The sequence below is a fragment of the Gekko japonicus genome, unplaced genomic scaffold (genome assembly GCF_001447785.1).
Source record: "Gekko japonicus isolate JY-2015 unplaced genomic scaffold, Gekko_japonicus_V1.1 scaffold279, whole genome shotgun sequence".
In the NCBI taxonomy this organism is placed as follows: Eukaryota; Metazoa; Chordata; class Lepidosauria; order Squamata; family Gekkonidae; genus Gekko; species Gekko japonicus.
Genome location: NW_015162485.1, coordinates 1,120,420 through 1,137,150, shown reverse-complemented (window position 1 = coordinate 1,137,150; position 16,731 = coordinate 1,120,420). Strand labels below are relative to the sequence as shown.

The 16,731-nt window shown below is 39.7% G+C and overlaps 1 protein-coding gene across 1 annotated transcript in view; it reads left to right on the top strand.

Moving 5' to 3' along the window:
* Positions 1-16,731, top strand: part of GPATCH2 (G-patch domain containing 2) — a 158,400-nt gene that overhangs the window by 94,436 nt on the left and 47,233 nt on the right. Inside the window, exons 7-8 of the mRNA XM_015405928.1 lie at positions 4,854-4,893; positions 9,023-9,093. Of these exons, the coding sequence (XP_015261414.1) occupies positions 4,854-4,893; positions 9,023-9,093 (111 nt within the window). The remainder of the gene's footprint in view (positions 1-4,853; positions 4,894-9,022; positions 9,094-16,731) is intronic.

Below are 16,731 nucleotides of genomic sequence, written 5' to 3'. Positions count from 1 at the left end.
AAAAAAAAGGTGTAGTATATAATATATAGTAAAACCTGGTTATAGCTGATAAATAAATAAAAGTGTCTCCTATAATTACTTTTAAAACTACCAAACTATATTCTATTGAAATTCAGTCATTAAAAATCACACAAAGAACCAAGAAGTTCGGTTGAGTCCAAATAGCTGAACAGCAAAACCATAGCTTTGGATCGCCATCATGTTTTAGGTATTTAAATTGGTATCAGATTTTAAATTAGAATTAATGATTTTTATAGTTATTGTTTTACTTGTTCTAACTTACCCTGAGCCCACTTGCGGGGTAGGGCGGAATATAACTCACATAAACTAAATAAAATAAAATACTCCCTTAATATGCCAAGGCTCAATCTAGTGGTGCTGCCTTTTAAATAATCTAAAGAAGGTGATTAGTAGGGGGTGTGCATTTTTTTTAATGGTATTTTTCTGTTTGGGTCTATTGGATATGGAAAAAAAATGGGATTCCTGAAAAATCCTGGATCCCAATACTGGTATGATATTCAGATCTGAGATTTTTCAGAAATCCCCAATTTTATTTTATTTTATTGAAGGACATTGTTTATGGATTCTTGCAGCAAAAAAAAAAAAAGTTAATTTGATGACGACAGCAGCTGATGATCCCATTCCTATTGCCAGGCCTTCTCAGATTAAAACTAAGTAGTTTCAATTGTATTTCTAACCTGTACTTTGTGACTTCAGAAAATGTCTCAAGTGATGTAATATACTAGTATAGCATGCTTCACACACTGTACTTGCCAGCAATTGACTGCTGGTTAAAGTGGCAAAAAAGCTACACCTGGAAAGTACAAAACCCAGCATATGAATTGAGCAATTTGACAAGGCAAAATGTCTTTTTTGATATTACAGTCAGTATTGTATCCATGAGCCTGCAAGATAAGCAATGGAAGCCACAAGAGATGACAAATGCCACTTGCAGTCACTTTCCCCCCATCTCAGCAGCTGTCCACAGAAAGCTCGTTTTTATACCTGGAGGAGTTCAAAGAGCAACTGAAAGTTATGGGAAACTACTGATGAAGACACAGATATGGAAACGTGTCAGCATCCCCTGGCTAACTGAGGTCCTCCTTTATAGTGCCAAAACTTATCCCATGGACCAAGACTGGGATCGGGTCAATTAACCAGCCTGTTGGCTGCTGGGTATTTCACCACAATCAATACTATCAAATATTCCTTGAAAGCAACAACACCATTGCGTATACCATGATTTTTTTTTTTGGAATTTTATTTATTGAATTTTCACACTTAATAGACACACTTACATACAACGTCACCATTTTCAATTTTCAGTTTACAATTCATACTTATTAGACACACAAACATAAATCTCCACAATCTTCTATTTTCAATGCATCACATTGCTAATAATTTGATCTTACATAGTCATCATTAAAGTTTATCTCTGTTCTTATACTAACCAACAATAACTTCCCCTTGTGTCCTGCGTGATTCTGGTCAAAAATAATAATAATAAATAAATAAATTTGCTATTCATAATTCTACCTTCTTTACTTTCCTACCATTACTCATTTTCTATATTTCCATATATCACACTACTTTTTAGTAAATTCTTTCTACTTTTACAACATGCAAACAGCTAAACTATTCAAAATTAATCAATCACTTTTAATAAATTTAATCTACTTCTTGTAACTACCATCTGTTGAGTTATTCATCTCTTAAGGTTACTCTATTCATAGGGCCATTACCAGTCCAACAATCTTTTAATGATCATCTTACTAAAAATTCCTTTTAACTTCAATTTAGTACCCAATATTATATATAAACAAATATCATAATCCTAGAATAATTACTCAATTTATAGGCCTCTTTTGATTTCTCTGGAATAAATACCTTTCCAAAAATACTTTATATAATAACATAACAATAATAATACTAATCTCTACCAACCATAGTTCTCATTTTAATCTAACATAACATAGGCATAACATAAGCAACTTTCCCAAAAGTAAATACCAATAAAACAAATAAATTAATTATGTCATAGCCCTAGAGATAGTTTCAATCTCATAATTATTCAGCTTATAAGCCTCTTTTTAAATTCTCTAGGACAAATATAGTTCCAAAAATAATTTTTGTAATAGTTACTAGCACTACTTACAGTTCATTTCCAGTTAATTTAAGTTTGTCCACCCTCATTTATAGGTACCCCCAGCCATCATATCGAATTTCCACTCTCTACACAGAAGCAAAGTAAAAGGAAAATAATAGTTTTTAGTTAACATAGTCCTCACCACAATATTATTATCCAGTTCTTTTTTCTCTTGATTGTTTCTGTTCTCTTCTATATGACGTCTGTCTTTATACACCTGGCTTTTAATTCCCTGGTCATCTTCTCCATAGTTCCAAATATGTGGTTGACGTAGAATTTTGTAGTCCTTTGTTCTTATATTTACTTTTTTCCGTCTTTTTTGCTTCCTGCTTTTCCTCTTAGGTGCGGGCCGCCGCCCCTTTTGTATTCGTCCTATTTCCAAATTTCCTTGCCCTGCCACAGAATCTTTAACAGCATCGAGTTCCAGTAGACTTTCTTTTATAGTCCCAGCCTGGGTCACCAATGGCTCTCTTTCCTGTTCCTTTTCACACAGTTCATCTTTTCTTTGAGTTCCCTGTATTATTTCTTGTACCTCTACGGTTTCATTATAAGAGTTTCTTAACAAATTTTCACAAGTCACTTTAAATGTATGTATCGCTTCTTCAATCAACTGCTTTTGGAAGTGTTCCCACTGTTCCCTCGTAAGGTCACACAGTTTTATATCTCCATCCATTTTTTCTTTCATATTTGCTGCCTCCATTCTTTCACTTCAACCCTCTTAACATACATATCTTTCTACTTGGGGAGTTCCAAATATCTTTCCATGTTGCATAAGTAGTATAAGGTGGTAATATTTTAAGCAGTTTTCTTACCCCTTTTCAGTCTCCTCACTCTTAATTTCCCAGCACTTTCAGTAGCCGTTTTCTTCATGTACTTGGAGAAAAATTTACCCGGGGTAAATAATCCTTTCAACTTGACGAGAGAATACGCACGAGGACACAAACGATTTTTCAATGTGAAGCATTGAATCCACAATGAACAAAAAATAACAAAAAAAAAAGTTTAAAAACTGGAGGCAGCGTCTAAAACGAACATGGCAGCCATGTTCGTTCCGTCTATCGCTACTGCTTCGGGGCAAAACCGGTCACCCCCCCCCCGCACTTGCCAGGCTACGGGAGGGGCCGGAAACGAAGCCCCCTGCTCCTATGCTCCGTCAGAGAGTGTTGGTCGGGCTCTTCCAGGACCTGGGAGGCTCGGAAATAATGATAAAGGTTCAGGCGGCTCGGAGCGCGACTAGCGCCCGCCCACCTGTCATCGCGCCATACCGGAAGCCCCTTTAAATGGCTTTTGAAAGGCCACCGTCACTGTGGCAATGCCATGCCACAGTCAACTCAGAAGGCATTTAAATGCCTTTTTAGTTCACTTCTGCATTGTGCCACCACCACAGCACACCACGAGGGCACTCAGAAGGCATTTAAATGCCTCCTGAGTCCACTTCCAGGCTTCTGAGTTGTCTTCTGGTTGCAACCAGAAGTGGATTCAGGAGGCATTTAAATGCCTTCTGAACTCTCTCGCATCACCACTGCAGTGGCACGATACCATGGACTGCTCATGGACCAATTGAACCTCCAGAAAACCCTGGGTGGTCCATGGAAAGTGGGAGGGCATGGACCAGGCAAATGAACCATGAACTGGGCCCTGGTCCGTGGAAAAATTTGGTCTGTGGTCTGGTTCATGCCCATCCCTATTTGAAATGTATTACTCAAATAAGAAATTTGCATTCTGTATATATTTATAAGTAAGATATGTATTAAAAATGTAGGATAGAGCATTGTGCAGGCAAAGTTTAAACAGGTGTTGAATCCGCCCATTGAACTCAATAGAATTTAAATGTGCTTTACCTTCTGTTATTGTACCAAAAATTGATTGGAGGCAAATTCATTTGCAAACAGAAATACTTAATTCAGTTAACAATATTTGTGTGTGTTGTCTCTCTCGATATGTATAAGCAGTGATACTGATTTATACATTTGCTATTTCCTTATTGCCCCTTGCTGCTTCTTATGCCCCTCAACTTTCAACATGCCTCTTATGGATAGCTGATATTACTGCAGTTGGTGCTTGTAATCTCTTGCAAGTGGCAGCAGCATGGTCCAGTGCTTAGTGCGCATTAAGAGCCAATCAGAATTGCCAAAGGGCCTAACACCAACAAGATGTACTGACTCTGTTTAGTTTTGATCTGCAATGGACTGCAGTGTCAGTGCTTTGACTTCCTGTAACTTAAAAAGTGCCCTTAATGCCCAGTTGTTTTTCATTTTAAAGAATGTGCGTGTGCGCCCAAATATTTTAATGATGATTGAATGGATGAACAAATAAGCTTATAGTCATCAACACTTTCAGTTCTATTATACAATGCTAAGAACTTTAGATTTTGATAGTACAAACACAATAAAACATGTCCAAAGGATATAGTATACAAAGAACTGCAGAATATATGGGACAATATTCTTTCAGGTTGATTTTGTGTGTATTCACTTGCCTCTAAGCAGCAGAAATCTGCAGAATGAAATACATTCTTGCTTTCCTGTGAAAACTGCTACAGACCTTGAGAGTTCTGTAAAATATTCCATTTAAATAAATCATAGCCAAAGGCTACATTTTTCTGGTGGACAATAAAATACCCAAAAGCACACGCAAGCTGGTCATATGACAGCTCATGCTTCAGTTAGCTATGTTACTGATTTTTTTTCTCTTTCTCCCATAGCCATTGGTTTAGCCCTGGGGCTAGGAAGGAACATAGCCAGGTAAGAGCCACTTTGATCAAGAACAATTTATTTCATATATCTGAAGGAATTTTAACTGTCTCCTGTCCAGCAGAACAGGCCTCAGTTTATCAGATAAGGAGCAATATATGTCTCATTCTTGCTTAAATCTATGGAAACTATTTAACAAACTGATCAATACAAAGCTTTGCAGACACTCTACTGTTCTCCCAGTGATCATCAGCATCCTCATTAATTCTAATGAAGTTGCAGTGAATGAGGAATGCTGTTGAAACCCTGCACCTGTGTTCACAGGAATCTTTTGTGTGCATCGAAGCTCGCATTTGCTAAAGAAGTCTTGGGTTCAGTCTGAAAGCACTTCAAGTGGTTCTTGTTTTGTCAGACTAAAATTTAGTTTATCTTCGTGAAAAGTATTCATTCTTTAGAGCCATATGAAAATCTTGCAGATGAGCTTGAAAGTATGGATGTTAATTCAGAAGGACAGTTGTATATAAGAGGCTTTTAAAATATGTGGTCTTGTGTTACCGAATCCCCATAAAGAGTTTTCAGGACTATAACTAAAGTTCTTAAAGGATGAAGTTAATAGCACAACAGGCAGGATGAGGGAGCAAATACTACGGGATGGAGAAGCATCCCCAGTCCTGACCAGAATGGGGCCACAGCTGAAACCAAGAATATAAATTCTGAAATATTTTTGAAAGCCTCTTAATCATGTGCCCTGGCTATTCTAGGGTCACTCTTTTTTAGCATTTGCATTTGACTAAGATTTTCTCTCAGACAGAATGTGGTGGACAATATTATGTCAGTCTTGCACTATGCAAATAATGTTTTAGGAGATTATTGCACATGCTCTGTTCTTTCCTCTTGCTTGGCTAGGGCGACTTTTCCCTTCTTTCCCATTTCTGCTATCATGATGTGCAGTGTACTACTTCTCCTGCTGTTAACCTCAGAAGTTTGCCACCCTTTCATTGTTAAATGGAGAACCTCAGCCCTGTCTGCACCTGGCTCGTCATTGCTATGCCATGTGTACAGGCAGTTCTGCTGTGTTGTCTTCCAGTTCCTGAGGGTTATATAGACTAGAGGAAAAAATGCAAAATGCACCACTTAATGGAGCCATGATGGTGGTTCATTTGGGTATTCAACTGAGGATACATGCTGTTTGCCCCAGGCAGCTTGTAAACCCTTCTTTGTACTTTTTCCAGCTCTGCAGTGTACTTTTTGAGATACAGTGACCAGAACTGCACAGAATATTCAAAATGAGGCTGCATCATAGATCTATACAATGTCATTACAATATAGGTTTGCCAAGTCTTACCTGCTGCTGGAGAGGGGGGCTCCCGGCGCACGCACGCTGCAACCCCGTCACCTGGAAGTGATGCAACCACGCCAGGCACGCTGGGGGTGGGGCCACGACCATTCGAGGGAAAACCATAGAGTTTTCCCTTGGATGACTGTGGCCCCGCCCCCAGCGTGCGCGGCGTGGTCGCATCACTTCCAGGTGACGTGCACGTTGCGTACTTTGGGGGTGGGGTTCCCCCCGGGGCCCGATCCCCCAGTGGCGGGGAACGGGCCTCTGGGGCAGGGGTTTCCCCGCCCCCCGGGGGGACTTGGCAAGCCAATTACAATATTGGTAGCTTTATTTTAATCCCATTCCTAATAACATCTAGCACCCACGCCACACACTGGGTTGACATTTTCATTGAGCTTTCCACAACAGCTCCAAGATCTATTTCAGTCTCAGTCTCAACCAGTTCAGACCCCTTCACCATATATTAACAGCTAGAAATTTTGTCCCAATGTGCATTACCTAAACCTTACTCACATTGAACTTCATTTGAGTATCGTTGCCCATTCACCCGATTTAGAGAGATCCTCCTGTAGCTCTGCACTATCCAGCTTGGTTCTACCATCCTTAATGCTTTGGTATCATCTGCAAATTTGGCTACTACACTGCTTAGCCCCAATTCCAATCATTTATGAACAAATTAAATAGCTCTGGTCCTAATACTGATCCTTGCAAGACCTCACTGCTCACTTCCCTACATTGCAAGAACTGTCCATTTATTCCTGCTCTCTGGTTTTTTGCCACTTAACCAACTTTTTGGTCCATAAGAGGATACATGCTCTCATCTCATGATTTTTAAGCTTACTCAGGAGTCTTTGGTGGGGTACCCTGCCAAAAGCCTTTTGGAAGTCCAAGTATATTTTATGTTTAACAGATTGCCCTTGTCCACATGTGTATTAACCTAGTCAAAACACTCCAAGAGATTGGTGAGGTTGACTTCCCTTTGCAGAAGCCATGTTGATTTTCCCTTCACAAACTCTTTTGCTGAACGTGCTTAATAATTCTCTTTCTAATAATAGTTTCTACTAATTTACCTGGAACAGATGAAAGGCTAACTGGCCTGTAATTTCCTGGATCCCCTCTGGACTCCTTTTTAAAAATTGGGTAACATTTGCTATTTTCCAGTCATCTAACACAGAGACCCATTTTAGCAGCAACATATTATGTTAGTACATCAACTTTAGTAGATCAACAGTTTCATATTTGAGTTCTTCAAGAACCCTCAGGTGTATGCCATCTGGACCTGCAGACTTACTGGTTTTCAGTTTGCCTAGTAGTCCTACAACTTCATCTCTTGTCACCTCAGTTTGACTCACAGTAGCTGTGGCATCAATGGTGCACATTTTTCCACAGTGAAAGCAGATGCCAAGAATTCATTTAATTTCTCTGTCATCTTCCCATCTTCCTTAAGCAATCCTTTAATTACTTTGTCATTTAAAACCCAATCACCTGTCTAGCCAGTTTCCTGCTCTAGATATATTTGGAAAAAATTATTATTGACTTCAACAGACTTAGAAGGGTATGATTCTGCTTAGGGTGGCACTGTCAGTCTTCATAACACAGATTTTTAAAGACAATTAATTTTATGGCTTGAGCTTAGAATTATCTTTTAATGTTACAGCAGATGGTTTTATTTTGTTGGACAGCAGAATTTTGTGAAGTTTATTTAAAATTGTATATTCCCTAATCCCTATTAATATCTGAAATTTGTTGGGAGGGAGTTGAAGAATACATTTTTTTCTTCTATGAAACGTTTAAACCTAATAAACTTCAGATATGTTACCTTTCATTATTAGAATCTTATTAAACTTGGTTTATAGTGGTATGTCACACTCCATAAATACAGTGAAGAACTGAGAAATGCTTTATGTTCAGATACTAGTTTGTGTACTATTAATATAGCATTATACCATACAGAACACTTATTCATTCTTACAGCAATTCTATCATATAGGTCACTGATGTTTCCATATTTCTGGCTTTACTGAAGGTGACATGAAATTTGAATGTGTGTCTCTAATAAAATAAATTTAAAATGCAGTGAGATCATGAAATTACATGCTACATTGTTTGCCGGTGGAGCACCCAATCAGATTCAAGGTTTTGGTGCTTATCTTTAAAGTCCTTAACCTACGTACCTCTGGGACCGCCTCTCCTGGTATGTCCCCTGAAGGGCATTAAGATCAGCGGACGAGAACCTTCTGGTGGTCCCCGGTCCAAAAGATATCTGACTGGCTTCAACCAGGACCAGGGCCTTCTCTGCCCTGGCCCCAGCCTGGTGGAACTCTCTGTCAACTGACATCCGTGCCCTATCTGATCTATTAATGTTTCACAGGGCGTGTAAGGTAGATCTGCTAGCACCCCCATGACTGAATGCGAGCACTGCCATCTTGTTTTTAAACTGTTTAAATATTCTGAATGTTTTAAATATTGTGTCTTTATGGTTTTAACTTACTTTATACTTATTTGAGCCAAATTGTTGTGAACTGCCCTGAGCCCCACGCAAGTGGGGAAGGGTGGTAAAAAAAAAAATCTACTTTAATAAATAAATGTATTTAAATTAAATATTATTCAGTAGTATATTCTACATTACTAACAGGACAGCTAGATACCTCAGAAGACAAAAGAAACAAGTTTTACTGTATTGTCATTTCAACAAATGCATTATGGATTTATTATTTCAGGACTGTCAAGCCCAGTGCTTAAGAAATGTAGCACAAAAACACGAGAAAGCTTGAGGGTACTTATTTCTACAACTTCCAAGTATTGGCTTGGTTTTTAATTTTTTTTCAATGTTTTATGTAGCTTCAGCTCCTGCGAGACAACCGATCAGAGAAAGGACACAAGAAAAACAGCTCTGTGAAAACAGCAAGCAGGTGAGCTATAAATGTACACTGTAGTTTATAACTTAAATGACATTTTGATTCCAAGCCAATAGTTTACCTGATAGATGTAGGTATTTGTAGATAAGTAGAGAGACTGTACCTGACATTGTCCAATTAGGACTTACCTTATGTGTACCTTTGTTTTCTCTGAAATTGTGTACATAATGCAAGTAGGGAGTGTGCATTCAGCTCTATCCAAGCCGAAAAAATAGCAAGGAAGTGCCTTAGTTGTATTTATCAGCTATTCTTTCAGCCAGATATGGAGAGGGGTGTATTTTCGGCTACGATCATAGCCAATCCCGGATAATCCAAAAAAGAGGGGGGATTATCTGGGGAAACAGGATAGCCACAGTTAAATGTTCCAAGTAAAGCTGCAACTTCACAAACACATTTTAAGAGATCATGACACCTTTAAATGACTTTGGCTCCATTATAGCCTATGGGAATCATTATAATCAATGCTCCCCGTAGGGTATAATGGGGAATCTATCCGGGGCTTGGGGGGGCTGTTTTTTGATGTAGTGGCACCAGATTTTCAGAATAGCTTCTGGTTTGTTGTTCAGTCGCACAGTCGAGTCCGACTCTTTGCGACCCCATGGACCAGCTCCCGCCAGGCCCTCCTGTCTTCCGCCATCCTCTGAAGCTTCTGGTGCCTCTCCTTAAAAGACCCCTCCCAAGTTTCAAAAAGATTGGACCAGGGGGTCCAGTTGTGTGGGCTCCCAAAGAAGGTGCCCCATCCTCCATTATTTCCAATGGAGGAAAAAATAGCAAAAAAGCAAGAATTGATGTCAAACCAGCGAGTCTCTGCAGTAGAAACTGAAGGGGGGACATTTTTGCAGAATCAGTGCCACTGTGGCAATGCCAGCTCATCAAATCCAAGCAAGGGGGGGTATTTGCAAACCTAGCACAGCTAGTGCATGTATAAAGTGCCCAGCAGAACCAGTGCATGTACAGAGTACCCAGCAGAACTAATGCCACTGTGGCAATGCAAGTTCAATAAATCCAAGCTGGGAGGGAGGTTTGTAAGCCTACCACAGCCAGTGCATGTACAGAGTGCCCAGCAGAACCAATGTCACTGTGGCTATACCAACTCAACAAATCCAAGGGGGGGTTCCCAGCCCAGCATAGCCAGTGCATGTACAGAGTGCTGAGCAGTACTGGTGCAATGTACTAGTGCCCAGCAAAACCCAGTGCCTTCCCTTAAATGCTTTCTTTTTTTCCCCATTGACAACAATGGAAGATGGGGACACCTTCTTTGTCCCCATTGACAACAGTGGGGCACCTTCTTTGTGCACTCTCTACATGCACTCGTTCTGCTGGGCACTCTGTACATGCACTGGCTGTGCTGTGCTTGCACACACACCCCCACTTGGCATTGCCACAGTGGCACTGGTTCTGCGGGACACTTGGCACATGCACTGGTTCTGCTGGGATTGGAAAACCCCCCCCTTCAGTTTCTTCTGCAAAGACTCTGGTTTGTTTTTTCCCACCATTGGAAACAATAGAGGATAAGGGCACCTTCTTTGGGGGCCCATAGAATTGGACCCCCCAGTCCAATCTTTTTGAAACTTGGGAGGGGGGTCTTTTGAGGAGAGGCACCAGAAGCTACACTGAAATTTTGGTGCCTCTACCTCAAAAAACAGCCCCCCCCCCCAGACCTCTGGATACTCCTAGATAGATTCCCCATTGACTATAATGGTCCTATAGGGTATAATAGAGCAGGGGAAATTCGGGATTTTTTAAAAAAAAATCCGAATACCATACCGGTATTGGAATTCGTTATGGGTTTTTTTCCAGGAATCTTGGATTTTTCGGGGTACAATATATCCAAATCTGAAAAATCCTGATTTTTTTGTACATACCCCTAAATGCAATTTATATTGCTTCAGTTCCTCTCAGTTGATTTTCACAACTGGAATAACTGCCCAGTAATTATCACAACCAAGGTTTAAAATTATCACTTTTCCTTCACCAAAATTAAAAGCAGTTGATCTGCTTTTCGCATTTTTTCTTAGACATCCCAAGTGCAAATTCTCCTCCATTTTTTTTTGTTTGTTTTCTTGTTCAGAGCATTAGAGATGAACGTTCCAGTGTGAGTAGACACCATGGCTAACAAATCTATTATACAGCTGATTTTTTCAAAAGTGTCTCTCTCAGGAGGAACTGATAATGGTTATAAGAAACACTGAAAAAGAAAAAAATATAATGCTTATCTAAATATGTGATGTATTACACTTTTATTTAAAAGCAGATTGCATTTTCTCATTTTCTTGACACAAGTAGCCGGACTAATTTCTGGCCTTTTTGATGATATATAGGTATAATTTAATCAATATATCCTTATTAATTTTTACTATGTAATATAACTAGTAACTAGCTGTTGTTAAAAATGCTGAGGACACCAGTGGGAAAGCTGAGAGCAAAAACTTTTATTTGCCTGTAGTGAGCTTTTTCCCACCAGAGTGGAGGGGGCCATTGTATTTCCATCTGAACAGAGCTTGTTCATTTACTTCTGATGATTAAGATTACTATATTTTGTTACACAGATGTGACAAATAGAATTACAGCTGCTCCTTATTTGATCTTCTAAAGAGGCAAAGATGTGCAAGAGTTATCCCTGCTCCCTTTTTCCCACCATGTCATCTGTTGTTTGGGAAGGAGTCCTAATTTGCAGTAGATAGAAAATTATTTGTCGCATTGCAGGTTTGCCAAAAATAAATGAAACCATTAATTACTATATTTTTGAGCAGCTGTTAATAGATTGGGATAGAAAAACGGTGCATTATACTTACTGGTTAATTACCAGAACTATAATTGTTTAATGTGGCTTTTGTGGGAAATAATGACAGCACCAAAGAAACGAACTCTTGTCTGACTATGTATGAAATTAACACATACCTTAACATGCCTAGTAGTTTTATTTGAATAAAAAGGAAAAAAGAACCTGCCATCCATATTTCTTTCTACCTCCGGACTATATGAAGTCAGAGTTTGAGTTGAGAAGTTAAGCCCAAGGAGGATGGAATGCAGGGAATCTGCATTCAGCCTGGGTTAGAAGGACAGAGGCTAGGAGAGAAATTAGCATGCTGCCAGGCAGGGAAGCCTAGAACAAGACTAGTCCCACATAGTCAATGCCAGGATGTGGTTATTGCTTAGGAAAAGAATAAGCCAGGTGTGGAAATAAGAATTCATGGCCAGGTCAGGAGGATCCAGTGGGCTAAACAGATTGGGGGAAAGATAGAGCCTAGCTGTCCATCACAATTTTATCCTAACCTTCCTCCAGGGAGGTCAGAGCAGCAGAATGAGCCTTCCTCTCCTCTTTTTGATTATCTCAACTACCTTGTGAAGTAGGTTAGCCTAAAATACTGGCTGCACCAAGTTCATCCTGCGATGCTGGACTCTGAGAACAAGAATATCTCCTTCATCTTCCATTTTGCATCCTTAAGTGATTAATTACAGAAGAAGCATCAACATGCAGAAGGATTTTGCTGTTTTGCTACATCTCTGTGAGTGGATACTCTGTATGCTGCTGTCCTTGATGTATAGATGTGGCATGTTGCAACTGGTGAAGCAGTGATGTTGAGCTTAACAACTGAAAAAGGAGCCTTCATGCTAATGAACAAACAAAAAATCCTCTGAAAACGAAATTTCCCCATTCCTACCAAGCTAGTAAGGAGCTGCGGTGGCTCAAGTGGTTAAGACGCTGAACTGCAGGCTGTGGAAGGTCAGTAGTTCAGCAGTTCGAGACCTGGGTTGCCGCATGATGGAGTGAGCTCCCATTTCTAGTTCCAGCTCCTACCAACCTAGCAGTTCGAAAGCAATAGGTACCGCTTCGGTGGGAAGGTAACAGCGTTCCATGTGCCTTGGTGTTTAGTCATGCCGGCCACATGACCACGGAAACGTCTTCGGACAGCGCTGGCTCTTCAGCTTTGAAACGGAGATGAGCACTGCAACCCTAGAGTCAGACTCGACTGGCTTTCGAGCAAGGGAACCTTTACCTTTACTTTTTTACCAAGCTAGTAATAATCTTAGCATTCTTGATCAATCTTTGTCAGGTGTAAGCCATAGGTAACAATATTGAACCAGCTGCCTCACTACAAATTTATGTTATCAGTTATTGTTTAACAGTTTTTTGTTGTGTTTCCTTAATACTCTTGAGCATTAGATGGTCATGCAAGGAAGAACAGAGAATTGTACTTCCATGGTAGATCAGAGATCTTATGCACACTTTTAAGAATCATCAGTAGCATCCCATAGTCTGGAAACACTGTGAGTTAGGCAGCAACTTTGTTCTGTGTATTATGTACAGTTTCTTATGATAAGCAAAAGTATTTTACAGCTGTGATATAATTTAAGGGAGCCATCAAAGTTTGCTTCATCTTTAGAGTTAGTCACAGTTCTCTCTAGTGCTTGAGGACAAGCTCCAGTTTGCAAGTTCATTAGTCACCCTACAACTCTGTGATGTCTACTGAACTAACACCACAGACTAGCAATTCTCACTCTTCATTGTCCAATTTGAAGAACTTAGTTCAAAATCTCTTAATATGATGATGACCTTCCATCTTGCATAACAACTTTGTCACATTCCAGTTTCTGCTATACAAAACTGTGATCGGTTTGCCAGGAGGACTATACATCATAAGTGAAAGATAATGGTTTTCTCTTGAAATTTCTGAAACAGAAGACTATGCGATCCATGAACTGTACTTCCCTAGATTTGAACGCTATCTCCTGTTCTGTGTTGCTCCTTACCATTAGGTGACATTTGTAACAAAAAATTGAATTCTTCATCTGAGGTACTTCTAAAATCAAATGGAGACCTAAACCAGAGCTAACAACTGCAAACGAAATGATTTCTGCAAGGATTTGGTTTATTAGAAGCATATTTATAGTTTCTTTTTCTCAGTGTTCTCATGTTTTAGGCCTGGGTGTCGTGTGCATTGTGCTCTGATCATGTTAGTTTATTAACAAACAAATTTTTGTTACCTTTGACTTGTTTGTGCAGTGAAATATTGGTTTGGATTTGCCTTTGTCTAGTTCATATACTTTTGATCAATTCCAACTCATGCCCAATTATATTACATTGCATTAACATAATTCAACAGATGTTGATATTTAAATGCTTTCTGGCATTCACATCTTGGACAGCTGTCTTAGAGCTTGGGGAAAAGGCAAACATTTAGAGTTAAATGCTGAACATATGCTTAAATTACTAATTAGAAGCAAGAAAAAACAATGCATTATCCTTTCTGAGGACAGTAAGACCCTAATACAGATATTTTAAAATCCTTTCGGTTGGCATAAAGTTCATGAGTCTCTTGAGGCAAGGGTGGTGTAAGATGTTTAAAAATAACTGCATTGTTGGGCTTCATTTTCTGGCAGGTTTTCTTTTTAAAAGATTCCAACCTGCTTATTGCAGGTAAACCTCTGACAGCCTGAGAGCTTGAATAAGGTCTGGTACAGCTAGGAGGTGTTAGAGTACTGTGTATGGAGATGAGAAAATGTATTGGCAAGAGAGAAGCATTTTTGCCTCATTTTCAGTCACATTGTGTTAGTATTCCATATAAAACAAATGTGTCACCATTAAAGCCCCAATCTTAACATACTGGCATTATATGAAAGGAGTTTGACAGGGCTGAATTGTTCTATCACATCTGTTTAACATTTAATAAAAAAAGAATGGCCATAGCTCTTGTTGGCTGATACAATAACATTCTCAGTGGTGTGAAAGCAGATGTTGTGATATGTGTTATGCTGATGATGTCATTGTTACAGATAAGCCTGAGTAAAGGCTTCAGAAGTCGACAAGCAAATAGTTGAATTCAGCATAAAATTCTAATCGCACCTTTCCCAGTTCAAAATGGACACACATGTATATTCTCAGTTGGTATTGGAAACTGTATTTAAAGGCGGAGACAGGCATAGGTCTCGAGTAGAAATGCAGCTGAAAATTGCTTAACAAATTATACTGTATTATTTACAAATGTATCCCATACTCCCACCAAGATCAGTGTAGCAGTCCCATGGAGCACTTAATCTGAGAGGCACTGATTCACCCAAGACCTTCTAGGTTTGAATCTCAACACTGCCGAGTACCATGCTCAAGCCTATGTACTCAATGGTAGACTGCAAAATTACAGTATTATAATATTAGTGCCAGCCCTTGTTCTTTTTCATCCAATTTACAATAGCCCTACACTCTTTATAAAAATATCCTTCACAATACAATTGACAGTGTGACTGATAATTTTTGATATTTAACAGGATTAATGGAAATGCTTTGTTTTCAGATGTGTATTTACAATACATATCACTATCATAGCTTAAAACTGCAGAACAAAACAATCTTCGGATACATTACACTTTTGCACATTTCTAGAGAGGTATATGAAGCAGAATTCTCCAGAGTATATGCAAGTCACACTGGCACAGTTTACACTTAAATTGACCAGACATTTGTCTAGTCCAAGCCTCCAGATGTCTCCATCTTGGTTCTGAACTGGTGCCTTGAGGCTGTGGTCAGGTGGCTGAGGCAGAACAAGCCATGATGCTGCATCCACCCAAGACAGAGGTAATGTTGGATGGGAAAGCTGATGTTCTGGGGGACTGAACCCATTTGTCCTAATTGGAGTGAAGTTGGCTTTTTGAGCAGGTTAAAAGCTTGGGGGGGTGTCTCATGGAAAAGCAGGCCGACATAGTGGCCAGGAGTGCCTTCTATCAGCGACTTCTGATTCGCCAACTTTCTTATTACCTAGATTTAGCTGATCTGACCACACTAATCCATGTTTCTGTAATGTCATGGCTGGATTACTGCAATCCCGTTTATGTGGGGCTGCCTTTGAAGACAGCTTGGAAACTACACCTGGTCAAGGATGCAGCAGTCCAACTATTGTCAGGGGGTAGCCACCGGGAACATATGTTGCTCGTTTAGGAACAGCTACTTGTTTGTTTCCGAGTGCAATTCAAGGTCCTGGTTATGATTTTTAAGGCCCTTCACAATCTGGAGACTGCATATTAGAAGGACTGTCTAATTCCATATGTCCATGTGCACCAATTATGGTCTTTGGGCAGCCATTTGTTGTTTATTCCACCACTTAGAGTTGCCCATCCAGCACTGACCAGAGCCTAGGCCTTTTTCCATCATGGCTCCTGTTCAGTGGAATGGTCTCCCTGAAGAGGTGAGGGACGTTCCCTCGTTGTTGATCTTCAGGAGCCACAGCAAGGCTTGCTTGTTTGCCAGGGCCTTTGAGGGGTTTAAATGGCAGGTATCTTTTAAAAGAGGGGAAGGAAGGAGAAATTGGGGGTCTGTTATATTATTCTGGTTTTAATTGGTAATTTTTTTAAAACTTATTTTAAGCCACCTTGAACCACAAGGAAAGATAGGGTATATATGTTTATGACAAACCATGATTTATTGCTATGGTAACGAGCCTGGGGCCTTCAGCTCACATGTTTCCTATCCTCACACAAGGCTCAGAAATTAACTATGTCCACTTACATGGCAAACCATTTGTCCTACAACTCAGTATTCTAAACCACAGCCTAATCCTTGCTTGTAGGGGAGAGAACAAACGATAGTTTCTGATTCAGATAAAACCTACAAGAAGCAAAATGAGGCCAGGAGAAGCA